The 19,631-nt window shown below is 39.1% G+C and overlaps 1 protein-coding gene and 2 long non-coding RNA genes across 4 annotated transcripts in view; all 3 read right to left on the reverse strand.

The window, feature by feature from the left end:
* LOC109323448 (contactin-associated protein-like 4) overlaps positions 1 to 12,427 on the reverse strand; it is a 421,861-nt gene extending 409,434 nt beyond the window's left edge. For both annotated transcript variants that reach the window (XM_019555012.1, XM_019555011.1), the window contains exon 1: positions 10,217 to 12,427. In XM_019555012.1, the coding sequence (XP_019410557.1) occupies positions 10,217 to 10,301 (85 nt within the window). In that variant the 5' untranslated portion in view covers positions 10,302 to 12,427. The remainder of the gene's footprint in view (positions 1 to 10,216) is intronic.
* Positions 12,428 to 12,477: 50 nt separating this feature from the next.
* LOC109323452 lies at positions 12,478 to 14,771 on the reverse strand. The gene is made up of 2 exons (XR_002104673.1): positions 14,330 to 14,771; positions 12,478 to 12,965 (listed from the first exon to the last, which is right to left on the reverse strand). It is a non-coding gene; the product is annotated as an uncharacterized LOC109323452 (long non-coding RNA).
* Positions 14,772 to 14,822: 51 nt separating this feature from the next.
* The window catches only part of LOC109323450, a 37,979-nt gene continuing 33,170 nt past the window's right edge, over positions 14,823 to 19,631 (reverse strand). Inside the window, exons 2-5 of the long non-coding RNA XR_002104671.1 lie at positions 17,989 to 18,124; positions 17,719 to 17,827; positions 16,902 to 16,965; positions 14,823 to 14,900 (exon numbers count right to left, since the gene is read on the reverse strand). This is a non-coding gene — a long non-coding RNA (uncharacterized LOC109323450). The remainder of the gene's footprint in view (positions 14,901 to 16,901; positions 16,966 to 17,718; positions 17,828 to 17,988; positions 18,125 to 19,631) is intronic.

Genomic DNA, 19,631 nt, shown 5'->3' on the forward strand with positions numbered 1-19,631 from the left:
TTGGTCCATGCCCCTGACTGGGCAGAGCGGGAGGTCCCAGAGTCCTCCTTAGTCATGGAGAGAGACGGAGCTCTCCCCTGCGGCTCCCGGGGGAGAAGGGCCTGGCAGTAGGAGTCTATCTCTTGCTCACAGTCCCTGATGGCATGCAGTCTCTGGACTGTGGCCTGGAGCTCCTCCAGCTGGTGCGCCAGAGACCCCAGTAGGGGGCAGACCCCGCAAGGGGACGTGGCCATGCTCCTTACACACATGCTTAATTTTACTACTTTGAGCACCTCTAACGTATTTCATTAAGACTACTCACCTTAGTAAAGTTAAGCATATGTTGAATGTGTATAAGTCTTTGCAGGACTCCAGCTTTACTGAATCCTAACCTCACAGGTATTATGACAGAAAAAAGACTGAGGAGACACTATGACTGTACATGTGTGTAGGAATGGCTTTGAAAGAAGTTCAATTAATACTTAAAACTATTCTTTTTATATTTTTAGGCTTCCTTTTCTGTCACAATGGTCTACTTCAGTAATGTTGGGTAACTTCCTCAACATCTAAGTAACCAGACTATCATCATCTTAATTCCAGGGCCCCTTCTTGTAGTTCATTAAGAAATATGACTGAAGCCTATTGCTTGCTTGTTCTCTCTCTTTCTCAGGGGAAGAACTTTGTGCAGTGGAATGATTTATTTTAGATCTTTTCAATACAGATACTTTTACCTAGGATACTGTTTATGTTTATGCAAGGTTGAACATCTTGCTTTGCACTTAGAGCAGAAGGTAATGAGATTTGTGATGGTATTCAGCTCCCAGGAGAGTCTGTTCCACAGACTTGCAGCCCCCAAAGTTTCTTGAAAGTCAGTAGGAATTAGAGTCTTAAATGCCTACATCACTCTTCAGGCATTCAGGCTCATGTCCCTGCATCACTTGGCTTCTCTTGAATTTTTAAATTATTTTCTTACTGAAAGAAAGTTGTTGTTTTTTGGTCCCAGGCATTCACAGTGTGATTTCCTACGTAAAGGAAATATCTAAAATATGTCAAATGTCTCCTCCTGCCCGTATTTATTTATTTTTTATCAGTTTGAATAACCCAACTCTGTGTCATCTGAATCCCCCAAATTAGAAAAAAAATACTTGCATTACAGGTAGAAAGCATAGAGACATATTACATTCAAATAATCTATCGTATTGCTACCCTTGAGGATCTTATTCAGGCTCTATGGAGACTCATAAGGCTCTATGGAGAATCTGAAACATGCTTTCACTTTAAAAAACATTTCTTAGCAACTAAAAAGTATGAAGGTTTCTTTAAAGAAAATATGCAACTTCTGGCATGATTATAAAACCCTTGCCAATTAAACATTTTGATTTCCCCTGTACAGTTGATAGGAATCCCTCCATAGATCAGTGAAAAAAGTTATAGTGAGAGCTACAGTTTACTGGGTACATTTACATGAGACATTAGTTGCAGACTAGACTAATTAGGTCCACAGTAAATGTTGTGCATCTACACATGCAGCCCTGTTAGACTGGAGTAATAATTAACTCTGTAGCACCACATGTGTAGACACTGCCCAGACTGTCTGGGGCACAGGAGTGCTTCAGTGTAGAGGCTGCCTTCCAGCTAGCCCTGCACTGGAGCACCCTTATGCCTTCAGCCAGCCCCTCCATAGCACTTTGAGCCAGAGGAAACAGCTTTGGGCTGGCAGGCTGACCCCCAGATATCTTGCCAGCCAGGGTTCCTGCGACCCAGCTCAATGTGCTGCAGTCCCAGGAGCACATGTGAACAGTACATCTAAGAGCAATAAACGCTGGTGCAAGAAGTGCCAGAGTTTATTGCTTTGCATTAAATGCATATGAAGATATGCCCACTGATTTACAAAATGTCAGGACTTTCTAGAGTATATGGCAGTCAGGTTATTACCACATTTAGGTGATGAATACTGAGAAGCCTTTCAAAGATATATAATGGCACAGACATATTGTTTTCTGCTCTATCACTATGATACAGAATCAAATGCAGAGACTGTAGCATACTACTGACTATTTTTCACTCTGCTTTTATGTAACTTGCTTTTGGTTTGAAGAAAACTGTCAATGCAAAGTAAATAAATAATGGCAAGCTTGGGTTCAATTTTGCCTTTAAATTAAAGAGCTGACAGTAGCCAACTGCAGGAGGGCAGCACCCTAGTTTTTGTTCCAAAAGAAACCGTGTATTAGCTACACACACTAAGTGAAACTATGCCCCATTAAATTCTCTGTGAGGTTTCCCACTATGTTTACTGGAACCATCATTTCTCCCAGTACCTCCTGGAACAGGCAACATATACTGCTGTGACATCAGTGAGTTCTATTTTTACAAAATATAAAGCTACTCCAACACCTGACCAGCTCCCCCCTTGTCATATATTCACTGTTACATATAGGACTAGCAGAAGCATTTAGCATAGCCTAGTTTTTTCTGGCACTCACTGGATGGAGAGCATTCATTGCCAGCACAGCACAGAAACAGAAATGGGCCAGAAGTCTGCGGGCTCTTCAGATATTGCTCAGTGATGTAGAATTGGGCACATTCAATTCCTCTATTTTCAAGCTTTTTAGAAAGTCCTGGCTTATATTATTGACCTTTCTATGGCATGAATTTAGATTGTGACATTTTGTGTCTCATGGGAGCCAATCAAGGCTACCACACACCTTAAAAATAAGACATACTTGGGAATTAAACATGCACAGTGAGAAGTCAAAAGAAAAATTACAAACTCACATGCATAATGCTCCCATGTAATTAGTTTTACAGGAAAATTGTTGGCAGCTTCTAACATATCATTTTATATGAATATTACTTCATAATAAAACCATACATGAGTTTTACCATAATACATGCTACTTGGACAAGCACATTTTTCCCCCAATCTCCCTGTAATTATATATTATACATACTGACCACATTGGATCTAGCTACAGAGCCAGAAGTGAGTCAAGTGACTTAACTCAGGTGTATTAGAGTTCTGACATGAAATACAGTCTATTTACATAATACTGTTTAAAAATGTGACATTTCCTTGGAAAGTCTTTCATGACTGACCAGAGAACTATCCTTTATACTTGATCTGAATTTAAGCCATTCTGTGCATTCTGGTAGCATGGTGCTTTCTCACTTCCACAGCACCCAATCCTTGATAACATAAACTTCATGTTACCCAGAGTGCTTTATAAGACTTCTCATATTTTGGGTTCAGTTGCTCTCTCAGAAACATATTTTTGTAGTAGTTTTGAATAGGTCAAGCCCAGGTGGAAAAAAGCCCCCCTTAACCTTCTCCTACTAGTCTTTTGGTTTGTTTGGGTTTTTTTGGTAATTGTTTCACATATTCTAAGGATTTCTCTGAAAAAACACAATCCTTATCATATTATTTAAAAATTAAGGGGAAAAAATCAAATTACCTTGCTTTTAGAAAACTCTTCTCATTGTGATCCAATAGTGGGCTAATAAAAATATGTTAAAGAAAAAGATGCATTTTACTTGATAGCTGCATAAAGACTAATAGTAATAAGAATAAATTCAAATATTCTAACAAGCTGCTTCTAATCTAATTTTCCCTCAAGACCACATAAGTAAATGTGCTAATTGCTAAAGGATTGTTATAGAAACAAACAGGCATTCTACTAGTTAGGAACAAGCAATATCTTATTTCTGAGCACTACCAAGTAATGAGACATACTTAATAAAAAAGTAATTAGACCCACTACACAGCTGGATAGATTTCCTATCATATTTTTCCCTACCCTTTGTGATTTAAAATGCCAGAGGTAGTTTTCATCATTAGTCTATTAAATAGGTATGATATTTAAATAGTAATTCTGTAGTTACTAATTTAAAACTACTTAAAATGTTAAAAGTTGCCAGGCTTTATTCAGTTTTCAAATTATTGAACTAAAAACACTCATTAAGTTGAAAAAAACAGTATCATTTTTACCTCCCAATTCATACCAGTTTTGTTCCTTTCAAATAACGTTGAAGTTATTAATGACTCCTGAAGTGTATTCACCTTGAAAAATAAACAATATTTGTGGACCAAACCCCATATTTTTTTTTACAAGAAAATGAAGTGTTTATACTGGCTTCCACTGAATCAGGATCAAGCATCTAGAGAGGTTTGCTATAATTGTACATCTGTTATGCTTTTTTAAGTCTCCCTTCCTCCCCCAACATGCATGCATGCGCACACACCACAGTGTACTTCTCTCACCCAGCTTTCTAATAGCTGATTTAAGTGATCTCCTGCAAAGTATGCTATTTGTGTGTAAAAATTTGAAATTTCCCCTCCTCGCTACTATGTTCTGTCTCCAGTTCATTCCATAGATTGGAGTGAAAGGCGTGGGAGACACCAGCCAACACACAAACAACACAGCATTGAGCCTTTTCTGAATGGCTAATTCTGAATTACTAATGGTAATATATGAGGGTACATTAAGGTACAAAGATTTTACCACCATAGATTGGTTTGAATGTCTCAGTGTCAAACTATAAATGAGTTACATATATCATACCAAGTGAAATGAGTATTATGAGTATTTGTACTATAACATGGCATTTAATATAAGCAATGCTTCACTGAGCAACTATTTTATTCATAAATAAGATTTTTTTTTAAATGTTGTTGTTACCCAGATTACAAGAATCTCTTCATAAGTTAAGCTCATTGAGGTTTGCCGTGGGGAAGAAATAGTTATAAACTTTAAACTTTAGAAATCTCTAAAACAGAGGTTCTCAATCTTTTTGGGCTCAACGCATGCTCCACAACTGTTGTGAATTGAGTGGCACCCAATTTCAAAAACTCATTGATATATTATTGTTCTTACTTCCTTGCAAAGGCGCTGCACGGTAGAGCTGCAGATCAGCCTGATAGGAACAAGCCAAGTCTCCATTGATCTACTTATCTCCTCACACCTTTTTTATCTATTAACACCTCCTGGCACCCTTCAAAGGTCTGGTGGCACCCCAAGGTGCCACAGCACAATGGCTGAGAATCATTGCTCTAAAATATCTTAAAATAATTGTTTCACATGCAAAAAAATGTTGAGTGATTTAATATCTAATGTCTCAAGATCCAATGGGACCACAGATTAAAGTAATATTGCACCTGGAACATGCAGAATGTAACCTATGTGTCCTTAGACTGTATTTGCCTTTTATAATGTTTGGGAAGTACCTAATATGTAAATAATGAAATACAAATACTAAGGAGGACAGGAGGACAATGGGTGGAATCTTAATTATCATATAAAGCGAAACTCCAATTTCTGAGAGAGACCGTACCCTAAATTTTCTCCCGGTGGAGAAGCACCATTGTTTTGGAGGAAAGCAACATTGGAAAGAAAGGAACATTTCTCTAAAAGGCTTTATTTATGTATTTATTTAATGTTTCATCTAGGGCTGTTAGCAGCCACTCTTCAATTTTGTTAGTTATTAGAAGTCCTGCCAAACGGGGATTCATGGTCAGAATACAAGTGAGTTTGCCAAAGATACATATGCAAAGTTATCACACGAATGGTATCTCATGACCGTCACCACTCCTGTACAGGAGCATGTAGACATATTACCTTGGGTTAATACCTTCACATATACATATGTGCTATAGAGGTATCCTTAACTATTACATACCTAGATTTTTTTGTGATACGCAGCTATATTGGGGTTAAATATCATAGTCCCCGTATGAGAAAATGGGTATTTATATTTAATGCGAAAGAGCGAAAGTGAAATATTTAGGTGCTTAGCAATTGTGGTATCATTGATATTTGTACAAGTTAGTGGTGGCCTTGGGGTTCGAAATGGCAAAGCAGAAATGTGCCTCATGTGGAAAAGGTGCAATAGATCCTAAAAACATGACCCTATTCTTTACATAGAAAATACTACATTCTGTTTATACAGTTGATTTCAACCTACTTTTACAACAGTATGCCTTGTTACTGTCCAGAAATCAGAGGCCATGTTCTCTCAGTTCATCTTTCTGACTGAGCCCAAATGTATTTGTTTAAATCTTAAAAGCCAGATGGCTGAGATGCAAAGCATTGACCACAGTCAGTGAAATGGACCAAATACCTTGGTCCATTGTAAATTCAAGACAATGAAAAAGTGAAATAAATTTGGAGTAACGCTTCCTTTAATCTGGGGCTTAGTTGTAATGTTAATATATGCATTAATGTTATTATTGTACTTTAAAAAAAGCAAATAGTCTCAGAAAGTAAAAATAGATGTGTCTATGATTTAGCGATATAAGCAAGATACATAATCCCCAATCATTGATTTATATGTCTAGATGTGCTGAAAGCTGTAGCTAAAGAACAAAAAGCATAAAAATAAAAGGAAATTAACCCAATGATAAATAATACCCCAGAATGCTATCTATGTTCCCTTTAGAGTCTACAGCAGTTACTAGTTGATACTTTAAAGGATCTTTCTTTTAATTCCAATTTATTATAAAACAGTATTCTGTTAAGTCAGTTAAGTTTTAAATTTATTACTTTAAGTTTCCTAAATTAGCCAAGAGGGTGAAACAGTCTTGTAACAATGATACATATCAGAACTAAATTCCATAACATTATTTACATAAGCCAAATTACTTTTCTTCTAGTAAGAAATAACTTCTATGGGGATACTTCCTAGCTTATGATAAGATAATCAGAGAGGTGAAGAAAGGCATCAGGTCATTGAATCCTGTACCTGGAAAGTCCTGATATCCTTAACATGTTATCTGCTAATGTAATTTTGAAAAGGTTATATCTTTCTGTGTTAGTTTCAAAGAAAAAAAGAAGTTTCAAAGATAAAAACAGTTGATTGATTCATAGAAATTGCAGTCATTGCCACACAAAAGTTAAAATCTAAGATGAGCAGTGAACCTAGAAGGAAGCACAACTTCTTATGAACATAAAAGAGATTCGCATCGGAAGTACCCATTTGCTCTCTTCCCATGTATACAGCAAAGAGATTTTATGTAAGACTCTTAATTTGTTGGCATTGTTTCCAATCTTAGCCCAAATCAGCCTTAATAACTTCAGCCACAGTTGAGTTGAAATGTGTATGAGGTTTAATTATGTTATGTACAACACTTCATTTTCTGAGGGTTGCACAAGAAGTACACCATCTATTAAGAGTTTTATGCCCTAGTTTCAGGCGAGTGGCCAAGGGCTGGTTGGTGACTGGCTGATTTCCTGTTGTAGAACCAGCTTCAAAAAACAAACAAAAACATTTTGTTGTACAATTTTTTACAGGAAATCCTGATATAATCGTTGTTCTAACATTTCTATATGGAATAAGTAGATCCTTATTTACAAGAGTGAAGTTCAGTTTTCTTTGAAGTGCAATGAAGTTTTAATTCTTTGGGAAGAGTTTGGAAGGCAACTAAAGTGAATCAGCATTGGCAAAGAATTTTTTAAATTTGTGTGTTTGCAATGACAATCGTTACCTTATTATAGCAAACTGTTTACCATTATTCTGTAGGAGAGATGGGAAATACGTGCACAGAAATACTCCATGTCTCAATGTCAAAATTATAGATCTTTTCAATTCCCAGTACCCTAAACACTTTAAAACCTCCTTACTCAAACAAAAGAGCACTTTGGAGCAAGAAAGACAGATGACAAATCTCAGAACAGTTCAATCTGTGGCAGAAAATTGGTAATACTACTTCATGATGAAACCTGTGAAAAATCAAGACTAGTTATTAAGATTTTAGGGAAAAAACAGAGAATTTTAGTCAGGCATATTTCTGTTTATGTTTTGGGAGTCTGTCTAAGTAAGAATAAACTAAAAACTGAGCTAATGTCCTCATGGTTTAGGATGAGAGTAATACCACAAAATAAAAAAGAAAAGCTACTCAAAAATCTACTCACAGAATGGAAACAGCATCCTACTTTTTTTTCTTTAGGTTGTTCTCTAAAATATCAACCCAGAAAATTATACATAGAATACTGAGCTTTAACTTCTATATATGATTATTCAGAGCTATTTGAATACATTTATGATGACAGGAGTATCACGTGCTGAAAGGGATTTGTGGTTATCCTGTAAAGTAGAAGAAGAAATTACTGGTAAGTATGATATCTGCAAAAACAGGTGGCCATAAATGGATACTAGGACACACCTCTACTTCCTGGGATATTTTAAGACAAACTTCATAGCAGAGCCAAATACACAGCTACCTACTGCAGATGTGCACTTTCTCTTTAAGATGGACTAAAGTAAAGTAGCCAGATAAAACAACGTGCATCTTTTAGGGATTTCTTTTTTCTTTTCTTTTGTTAGATAGCAATAAGGGAGAAGTACAGTCAAGGAGTCAGAATCTCCTAAATTCTATTTCAGACTCTAAAGTAACTCCTTCCATGCATTTAGACAAGTTATTTGACTTCTCTAAGCATGTTTCCCTATCTGTAAAATGGATAAAATATCAATTTCTTCACCTCACACAAAAGTGCTTTGACTACCCATTGATAGGCGTAAATCGTCTTCAATGCAAAAGTAAGACTCCATTAACATAGTTACTCATTTGCCAATATAACATAGTTCAGCTTGTTTCAAAAGTCTTGGAGAGAAGCAGTAATAAATGTGGTTCCAACTGATTTATTTTATCCTTCATATTTCTGCACTGGAAAGCAAAATGATGTTTTCTCCAGAACCTTGCTTCTTAAATTGTAAGAGTGACCTCTAGTGCTTTACTGTTTTGTTGTACTCTGCAAGTCCTATTTTGCTGCCTTGGTTTTAATATGCCTCCCTGTAAGCATCTGATTTAGTTTTGTATATAGTGCCAAATGCGTGATTTGATTATCATGTTTTTGTGCAAGTGGATGTATTCATAAATGGTACAATACAGAACGATGAAGAAAATTAAAGCTGGGGCTGGATTGCAGGAGAGTGTTTTACAAATGGAACTTAGTATTCATGTTTAGGGCTACTCTATGCACTTGAGTATCAAATGATATCATTACTGAATGACAGCACAAGATCATTTTGGTGCTGCAGGGCGACTGTCTGGCTCAGGGGAGCATGGTTAGTTTACAAAGCATGCATATGCTAAACCCTAGGATATGGAAGCACACGACACCTTAAACTTCTTTGTCATTGCTTACATGTTTCAAAGGAGCGGTCCCCTGCTACAGTGCTGTAAGGTTATTCCTGAATATTCTTACTGGCACTAACATTCACTTTCTTCAAACAGAGTTACTATGCCTTCCCTCCTCATTCATATGCCACACATCCAGAACTCAACGAGGGAAAAAAATGCTGCTTATTTCAGGCTATGAGCATCTGGTGCTTAGGCAACTATTCTAATAGATGTATGCAAAATAAAATCCTTATGGTTCACTAAAGCCAAAGCACAGTCAAAGAACAAATACAGAACAGGTAAAATGTCTCAAAAATAGTTTTTGATAAGTTTCCTTGGGGTAAAAATGAGCATACCTCATTCAGTATCAAAACCGAAGATCCCAATGCACATATCAGATCTTTCTTCTAGAGGGCAGATTCTCTTCAGTATTTTAATCACTATTTCTATTTTGAAATTCAGGCTTACCGACTATGATTTACTCATTTTTCAAAAACTTTCTCCTGGTTCTGACAGTGCTCTTTCTCTTAATCATGCATGGACATTATTATCTAAGCAATCAGCGCACTTCCCATAAAATCTCGCTCTCAACATTTTCCCTTGTTGCATTTAACTCTACTCTTAAACTGCATGGTTATGTGCATCAGAGTTACTTGAGTGCCAGCTTAATTCATGAGATCCTAATACCAGCCTCCAAACTGTAAACGGCAAAAATCAAGCTGATGCTGTATACAGTAGAAATCTGTCAGCAATTTCCATTTAAGAAATAATTCCTTCTAAAATGCATCACTTCTAAAACAGGAAACAAAGATGCAAATGAAGGATGAGCATGCAATTCCTTGGTAATGAGCGATGCTAATGAGAGATTATACTGAAACTTGAGCATTTGCAGTACTATTCTCTGTAAAGACTTGTGTAAAAAAAATCAGTAGAATGAATGCTAGAACTTAGAAAATGACATTTCTCAGCCAAAGGCACAGTTTCAGCCAAGCTACTTGCAGTCATCAGTTCAGAAGCATTAAGCATGTATATTTCAAGAGCAATATTTCATCCAGATCCAACCAAAATACCCCAGAAGTTTTCAAAACATTTGGTTCTGAGTTTTAAATAATTTGCAGTACTTACATTTATTCCCTGCCACTATTGTGTTCCAGTCATGAATAGATAACAGAAACAGCAGCTTGAAGAAGCTTTCAGTGACAGAATCCATGTTCACATTCACAGAGGCACCCAAAAGAACCAGAGTGTTAGGAGAAACAGCTGCTCTGCACTTCAGTCTTATTCTTGCTTCCTCTTCTCTCTGCCTCTCTTCCTGCAGTGCTTCCCAGTGCCCAGACACCTCAGTCAAATGCACTCTGCATCTTCTCACACATGCACACACCTCCAAATGTCGTCCCCCACCCCCTCCCTCCAACAGCAGCAATCCCTGAAGAGCAGCAGCAAGAATCTCTCCTCCAATTTCACAGAATCACTCAGGGCTAAACTGCTAGACTACCCTGTATAGCTTGGTTACTGAAGCTGCACGTTCATAATGTGTCCTGGACACCCCTTGTGGTGACAGGTAGGAAATGTGGGTCTATGATGAAAGCCAGACAATAAGATAAAACAGCCTGCACATGAGTACCAGTATAGAGCCTCTTTGCTGGGTTCTCACTGAGCCCAGTTCTTTTATATATATTTAAGTTAGAGAGAGAGAGAGAGAGAGAGAGAGAGAGAGAGAGGGTAATATATTTGCTGTATATGCTACTTTTCCTTTATACACACTACACCTAAGGAGAACTTTCAAGCATTAAAAGTAGTGGATTTTGAAAACAAGATATTAACACTTCAGCTGCTCTGGCTTGCAACTGGAAGCACGCAGGTAAAAGTGAAGTGTACACATTCTCATGAAATAAGTGGACAGCCTAATAACCCACTGTCAATCAAAAATACAGTGCCAAGAAACTCCTTTGTGAACAGTAGCTTAGAAAACAGACTGATTCTTTAAGTGACAAAGTAATAACCCACAAACCAGGGACCTTTATAATGTACATTCATTCAGTATTAGGTTGTGTCACCACATCCAGTGGTGTGTATCTTATTTTCAGGTTAATAAAAAATACTTCGGGTAAATAGCAAGACAGTCAACTTGAAATTTTGTTTGTTTTGTTTCATAATTTTAATCAAGTGAAAAATATTGTATGCGGTCACAAATATTTATCACATGATTTCTCAGATGACATTTTGCTCCACATATTTTAATATATATCCCCCAAATGTACTGCAAACAGGTTATAATGGGTTGGAATTATACCTATGGTCATAGACACAAGCCTATCTATTGATGAAACAGCATCTCCTTATTAATATCTTTCTTCCATTAGACAAGGCACCTTATACTACACTGAGAATTCATCTCAAAGGCAGACAAGTAATGGTTCAATCACTACCATTTCCTTGGGGTTCCCATTGCAGTAAATAGCTTTGGATTGTAACCTACACTAGTGGCTACTGAAGCATTATACTAAATCAGTGTTCCCAGCTATTCTGAGGCACATCCCCTATTCATCTAGCACCATCCTCTAATGCAACTCCCCCTATGCCTCTCTGCCTTTCCAATCTAAAGCAATGGAAATTGTGATCATTTTCTTTGGACACATTTTCTACTAAAGGGTTTTGTGCAAAGGCCTATGCTAGCATACACCAGGTTTAAACAACTGATTAATCTGGCCTACTAGCCAAAACCCTGCCCTCCCTCCTCCTGAAAGAACATATTGTCACTGAATGCAGCAGATCCAAGGAAGTTACAGTGCTCAAATGGATGAGACCTTTGTAGAGCTGATGCAGGGTGAAGTAGTATGGCCCCTTCTGCTTTTTGGAGTTCAACTCAACTAACCAGAAAGAAGTCCTTGGGACAGGAACAGACTGAGGTGATAAGGAAAGTTCAGATAAGCTTTTGTGTTGTTTACATAGGTAAACTTTTTTTCCCATTTATACAGGGTAAACTTGGATTAACTCCTCCATAAAATAAGCTTTGAATATAGCTCTCTAATGCTAACCCATAGGCTTTCCCTCATGATTTAATCTACTATCCATACATACCCAGTTTGCATATGCCATGTGGTGACCTTATCTCTTGACTAGATTTCTTTGCCATTTAATTCCTTGAAATAATACTAACCTTTGACTAAATGACTAACATTATCAGAAAAATGCCCCTTCTCCTGAAACAACTGCATCCCAGAAGCCAGTACTAAAGATCAGGATCCTACAAGAGTATCTGGGACTCTATAGTTAAAAGAAACTTCAGATTTTAGAAATAGGGCAAACATCAAACCATGGCAAAGATAATGTAGAGTAATGCCTAAAACCCTAGGGTTTCAGCACAGCAAGACTGATTATCTTGATAATTCAATGCATTTTTATTAAAATGATCAGTGTTATTAGTGGTAAATATTTGTCTTGTCAAATACTTTGTTGTGACCAAAAAAAGAGCACCTGACAGAGAGAGATCACAGATTCCTTTTTTGTACAAATTATGAATAAATATACAGATTAATGTGATCCACATTTCCAACTATAGAATCCCTACTGTGTTTTAACAGTAGATTCACACTGAAGATACATTATACAGTATAACCTCAAAATCTGGAATTATTGAAAATCCGGCAATTTTTAAAACTACACTTCATTGGGGAGTAGTGGCAGCCGGTCCCGGAGCAGCGGAGGTGGAAGCTTGCATGCAACGGCTGCTGCCGCCACCCACTGCCCCATGGCACCGCCCCACATGCGGCCGCTGCTCCAGGACTGGCTGCCGCTCCAGTTTCAACAAACCAGAATTTTCATATTCCCGGCAGGTACTTGGTCTCGAGCATGCCGGCTTCATGAGGTTATCCTGTATCTAATACATCACAAATATGCATGAAAAGGACATATTTGCCACATCAGGTTATCTGTTACGATCTTCTCTCAGCTATTGTATGATTCATTGTAAAAAGACTGGCAGCTAAAAACCATGTAAAATAACAGGTTTTGACTCACCTACAAAATTGCAACCTCCTCTGCCTTGTCCTCCTAACACTTTAGACCCTTCAACCTATTCAGAACCTTGCTACTCAAACAATCTTCCCTTTCTCTTGCTCGGTCTTACTACCTTCTTTGAATCCCCATCAGCCTCTCACTTTTCTCCCCCACATAAAGTTCATGCTTCTCATTAAGTTCTCAACTTCACCTTAGGGGCTCCAGTTAATCTCTTTCCCACACTGATGTTCTTCCCAAGCCTCCATTCTGATTGCCCCTTTTGTATTCTTCTCACTCTCATAATCATAGCTTTTCCCATGCTGTTCATATATTCTTAAAGTCCCCTTCCCTCTTATGTATTAAACCCCCTCCTCCTTTCCATTTAAAATTTCTTTTATTTCTTACTAGAACTGCAAGGAATTATTTATATTTTAACTGTATATACACACAATTTAGAGTGACTATACATTTCTTGGGACAAGCACAACATCTTATTTTATTTTTGTCCAACTCATTGCAAATCACCATCAGCATTTTATGGGATAGTTTGGCTTGTGTTTTACCAAAATTAGCTACTGCCAAACTTTGTTTTCCAAAGCCTCTGCTGTGACTTGACAGAGACACTAAAATCAAAATGTCATTCTTCTGTAAAATAATTTTTGCCCTACTTCGTAGTGTACAAGGAGAAAATATAATAAAAAAAGCATGGAAAGCATATTCCTGGCACTACTCATTCATGTATTATAGCACTTTGGATTTTTAAAAGATCGTAAAGTTGTCGGACAACGATAGACTTATAAGACAGCAGAAAGAAATAGTAACCAAGGTTTAGCTCCTTATTTCTTCACATTCAATCAGGACAGAAACCTTACAGGAGATGCCTCAAATTGCTGTTAATTGCTGGCATACAACAAATATACAAGTGTGTTGGATTTTAATATTTACAGAAATTCTCTATAGCAGAGTGTGTGAAAAAATATAAAGCAAAATTTCAGTACTGCATCTCTAGTCAGTATAGAGATTTCCTTTGCTTGTCCACTGTAACTTTCTTAAATCCTGGAAGAAGTTATACCCTAGAAGAACCCCCCTTGTACTATCCTGAGACCACAGGCTTTGAGAACTGACTACCTTGTGCCTCTTACTTTCAACAAATCCAATGACATGACTAATCCAACTCCAACAAACCCCTATCTTCCCTGTCCAAGCGTTTCTGCCATTTTAAGTTCTGCTATCCCTTACCAGCCAGCAGCCAGAGATTTAAAATCCTTCACTTCTCTTTAGTATGAAAGGAAAATGGCTTGCCTTCTCCTTTCTGTGGCCCTTGTTCTACTGCCACCTGCTGCAGTTGTTATGATATTGCAGATTCCTCTTTACAGCACAGTCACATAAATGCTGGTAGATCATTATGGCTTTAATTGCAAAAAGAGCTGTCACAAGTGCATGAAAAACATTTTGCTATACTGAGAAAACATATAGCAACATTCAGTGTCCTACCTTCATCATTGCCAGAATGTAGATAGGAGCATTAAAAATAAGCCTCAGCATGCAGGATATTTTAAGTAACATCTTTTTCATGCTATTTGGGATAAAAGAAAATCCATCCTCATATAAGATTACTGAGTATATCCATGTAACCACAGAACTCTTTGACAAGTATAGAATACAGTAAAAGAAAAAAAAATACTTGCCTAAAATTAACAGAATACAATTATTTGTCTTACAAGTATTTTTTCCAGCAGAGGCAGAGTTTCCCACTTTGTGTGCTGCTTGTAAAATAAGCAGTTCCAAGTTACTCCTTTTGACATATCAGCTAAAAAGAAAGAAACGAAAAGGTTCTCCCTATCAACACAAAGTTGTATAAATCAATGTAAATGGGAGTTTTATTAAAGTCTATTCCTCTCGCAACTGGAGTACAGGCAGGAGGAACCTAAAAAAGAGTTTGACCCACTATGCTGTGTGAAACTCTGCTTGGTCTTCCAGTTAAGCCTGGGAGGTAGAACTAAGAGTACCGATGTGAGAGTGGGGCTGGAGGCTCTGCAACTGTTCCTGAATTCATTAAGTCAAAATCTGTGAGGAGGTGTTACATTGATTACATACCGATGTAACAGACTCATTATGACTAGTCTTTCTGACTTATGTTTGTGCCTTACATCCTCCTCCTGCTATGATTACTGCAGATATCTGCAATACAGCATGTTTCTTCTCATTGGTGAGCAGCCCTTTTTGTGGCTGCTATTTTTGTGCCTCCACACTAAGTCGGTGTGAGGACCTGCCGGACAGCCATGGGGGCCAGCAGGGGATGGATCTGGGTGCACAGGGATGGTGAAGACTGCATGAAATCCAGACAGCAGGCAAAGAGAGGGACCCCCCCACACACACACACTTCTACCCGTACAACCTGCACTGTTCTCAGCCTGATTGGAGCAGCAGGGTGGTGACTTGGGGGTGGAAAGGCTGACGGGGGTTGGAATGGGTGATCTGAGGGTGATTGGGATGACACGGAGGATCACGGTGCCAGGGGTGTGGTGCAGGGGCCAACTGGAGGACAGGGAGGGTGGGGCCAATGCAGGGTGGAAGAGACAACTGAGACAAGGCAGCTGGGGCTGCAGGGTGGCAGCGTGAGCCATGAGTGCAGGGAAAATCCAGGGTGGAGGGAGGAATTCAGGAGGCAATTCAAGGGCAGTGTTACAGCAGCTTCCCACCCACCCCCTGTCCCTCTTCTCCTTCTCCCCTCCCCTCATTTTTGCAAAGTGACAAAATATTCAACAAAAAGAGTCCTTGCCTCTACCTGAGAACAGGTTAGTATTTTGGTGGCTAGGGTACTCTTCATGGAGATGGAAAGCATGGTTTTGAACCTCCTCAGGGTGACAATGGCTTAGAACTCAGATCTCTCATTCACTCACTCAGTATTCAAGTTCATTTTAAAAGTAAAGAGTCACCCTTGCTCCATTTTCAAAGGAACATATTAGGTGCCTTACAACACAACAGAGTTCTGGTCTGTGAATCCCAGTCAGACCTGGAGGCCTTTCTACAGCTCAAAATTGATGCCAAATCCTCCAATGACTTATCCATACCGCAATAGCTTTGGGTCCTGTGGAGGACAGGACTAATATACCTTGCCTGTGCCCTGCTAAGCCAGGTTTACTTATAAGTTCCTGAGCAAAAAGTTCACCAATGAGGCTGCCTTGTCACTAGCATTTACTCACTATCACCTGGTCTCCAATGCACAATTAGTAGTTCCTCAATGCCCTAGCTCCTCTGAATATGATTATAAGGTGCCCAACGCTGCCTATCCATTGAATGGGGAAGGTAAGCAAAAACTCTTTGGATTCTATTCAGGAAGTCAGATGCCTAAAAGCATGGTGATACTTGGTGTCATCACGCCCAAGTCCTTTTATATCTCTAGCGTTAAATTAAAACACCTAGTGGGTAGATCTAGAAGGCTAAAACTGTAACATCATCATCCACAATTTAGAAAATGGAATTTTATTTTTATTCCTGTAGTCAGAAAGTAAAAGCCCTCCCTTGATGAAAAGATGTTCATAAAGCATATAGGAATAGATTGCTTACATACAGTTTTGCTTCGGCCATTTGAAAAAAAATCTTCAGAAACACAATAGTTAAATTACATGTAATTGTTCATGCTCAAGGTCTGCCAGTTTAGTGGAAAAGTTCTTCTGAGAAGGAAACTTTTGGCTATCATAATGGTCAGGCACTGGAATAGACTACCTAGAAAAGATGCCCTTGGAAACTTTGAAAAGCAGGTTAGACAGACACTTGCCTGGGATGGTTTAGTGAGGGATGATCCTACCTTTAGTAGGGGGCTGGAACAGATGACCTTGTGAAGTCCCTTTGGGCCCTAGTTTCCTGTGATCCTGAAACAGATGAGGTCATTTGTTATAAAGCATTTAGTGTGTTGCATGCAATTTTATTTTTACAATATTAAGGTAAAAAAGCCATACAACACAGCTTGCTTATATTAGCTTTTTTTTACTGTATCGGGATATAAATCTGGTGTTTGGCTGAAGTAATACACATAGGACACATAATACAGAAGAAGAAAAGCATCAAACCAGCATGTGCAGGTTGCAAAAAGTCACAAATATAGGCATCAGCTCTTTAAAACAATCCAAGTATCTGTGTTCTTGATGGGCAGCTCTAATCTGCACTTTCAGCACTTATGGTGTACTGCAAATAACCAAAGTTTCATTGATCTGGACAACATTTTACAGAGCGCTACAGAGAACAGTCAAATTTACATACTGCAGGCTGAGGTTGTTCACTGTGTTAAGCACACACACATTCCTCCAAAGGGAAATGTCTTTGTTCCTTTTTTCACCTTGAACACCTATTTTTTGTGGGGAGAATACAAGGATTATTCCAACACTCAGTGTTTTTAATCTCTTCATTGATCTAATGAAGTACCACAGGGGCTACATTAATTGCTTAATGCTTCTTTTTGCTTCAACACTATGTATATATAAACACATGATATTATTGATGATTATTAATATGCCCACATGTAGAACAGAACTAGTAGGTGATTATTAATATATAGAACAAGGCTAGAAGCTTCATGTCCTAATGATCCCTAGAAGGAATGGAATATATTTTTGCAGTTAGGTTACCTGTCATTTCTTCCATTATCCAATTATGCAGATTGTGGAGGAAACAGAATTTGGGAACTGGCAATGGCAGCTGAATTAGGAGTCACCTGAACATTTCTTCTGGTCAATACTGTGAAAACAAATAGGTTCAATGGAAGCGGCCTCATTTTGAGTGGAAGATAATCAATTAACTATAAGACTTGTGTGATTGTCTTTTATATAAAACCAAAAAGCAGAAATATTATGGGTTGCTGTTACTATTGTACAAGCCAGATAAATGTGCTCTATTACTTAGGTTGATCTTTGTGCTGAATATTGGATCATACAGAAAGTCCATTTTACTTTGGAACATGAAAGACCACTAGGATTTATTTATTTCTGTTTCTGATCTTTGGTCTAATCTCATGAGACACAGCATCTCACATTCCTGAGAAGAACAATAAAAATAAACAATGTATTAATGGAGCAGAAGTACATAGCAACTCCCTAACTCTGTGATTCTCAACCAGGGTACCGAGAAACCCTGAGGTGCTGTGGGATCCTTTGAAGTGTGGCAGGAGGCGTGAGAAAATAAACTAAGATCAGGCTCAGGCTCCCTCCCTGCCTAGGCATTCCTGCACCTCACTACCTGGCCCCTCTGCAAGGATGTAAGCACTGTAATAAATAAATTAGTTTTAGAAATGGAGTTTACCTCCTCAAGCTTAAACAGGGTGCATTGTGGCAATTAAGGCTAAGAAACACTGCTTTATTTTTTTCTTGCCATCCCCTGCCCTCTGTCCCCACAAATGGCCACCCCTATTTGAAAAAGGGCTTTTTGTTGTTGTCTTTTTGTTTTGGTTTGCTCTTTTAAAGTATTTTTCTTTTGCTTTCGTGCCCTAAATCACATGTGATTTCTTTCATCTACTCTGCAGCAGCAGCAGTCTCAGGGTTCAATACTCCCTCCAATGTAAGGGGGAAACAGGCATGAAAGTGTTCAAAAATATCCCAAAGGCAGCAGAGAAGAAGGAGAAAGGAGGCTACTTGGCTTTCTTCTCCTTAGCCCTAACTAGATGGTAACCCCTAGGTAAAAACAGTATGTGTTATGAACCGTGTACAGCTTTCTCAAAGCACCTTTAGTTCCTGATTAAAAACTCCTAGGCCACGTCCAGAAGACTGCGTATGTTCCTCTTCCTCTTCCTCAAACCCCTTTGAGGCAGGGCAAGAGGCACATTCAGGAATGAAAAAATGTTCCTGCTGGATATCCAGGGGTCTAAAAAACTGAAGTTTAAAAAAGCGGAGCAGGGCATGGTCCTTGACTGTGCCCTGAGGCAACCAGAAGCTGGGTCCTCCATGGAGACACTCTGGCTGCCAGAGCATCTCTGTGGCTGGCCCTTGTCCTGGTGCTGAAACATGTGGCCGGCCAGGCTGGGTGTTCAGCACGAGGGCTCCAATGCTGGTAAGTAAGAGGTCATGGGACTGGAGAAGGGGGAAGGGGACCATGGGGGGAGGACCCCGGATGGCCCTGCCCATTCACCCAGCCTCCCCGAATACTGCCCTGGCTGGCTCCTCTTCCTACCAGCGTCCCTGAGGCCTCTGACCCCTGCCTTGCCCTGCCTGCCTAATCCCTCTCATCCCCCCAAGCCCTTGCCCCCACCCCATAGTTTTAATGCCCCCCCCCACCCAGCACTTACCAGCAGCTCCAACTGCCAGCTGGCTGACTGCGGCCCTGCCTGCACAGCATGGGGCAGAGAGATAGCCCCAGCAGCCCCAGCCTGAGCCCTCCTGCCCCCCGCTGCCCTGTACTGCCCAGGAGGGCTCTGCCAGGAGGCCCCAGAGCCTCCCCAGCCCCTGCTTCTAAAGTATGTAGAGGCTTTTTTTTCCCCTTTTTTTCTGTTTTTTTCTGGTTTGTTTTTTTTAAAGTGACGGTGCCCGGGGTTGTGGGGGTAGCCATGGGG

The sequence above is a fragment of the Crocodylus porosus genome, unplaced genomic scaffold (genome assembly GCF_001723895.1).
Source record: "Crocodylus porosus isolate Cpor-Errol unplaced genomic scaffold, CroPor_comp1, whole genome shotgun sequence".
In the NCBI taxonomy this organism is placed as follows: Eukaryota; Metazoa; Chordata; order Crocodylia; family Crocodylidae; genus Crocodylus; species Crocodylus porosus.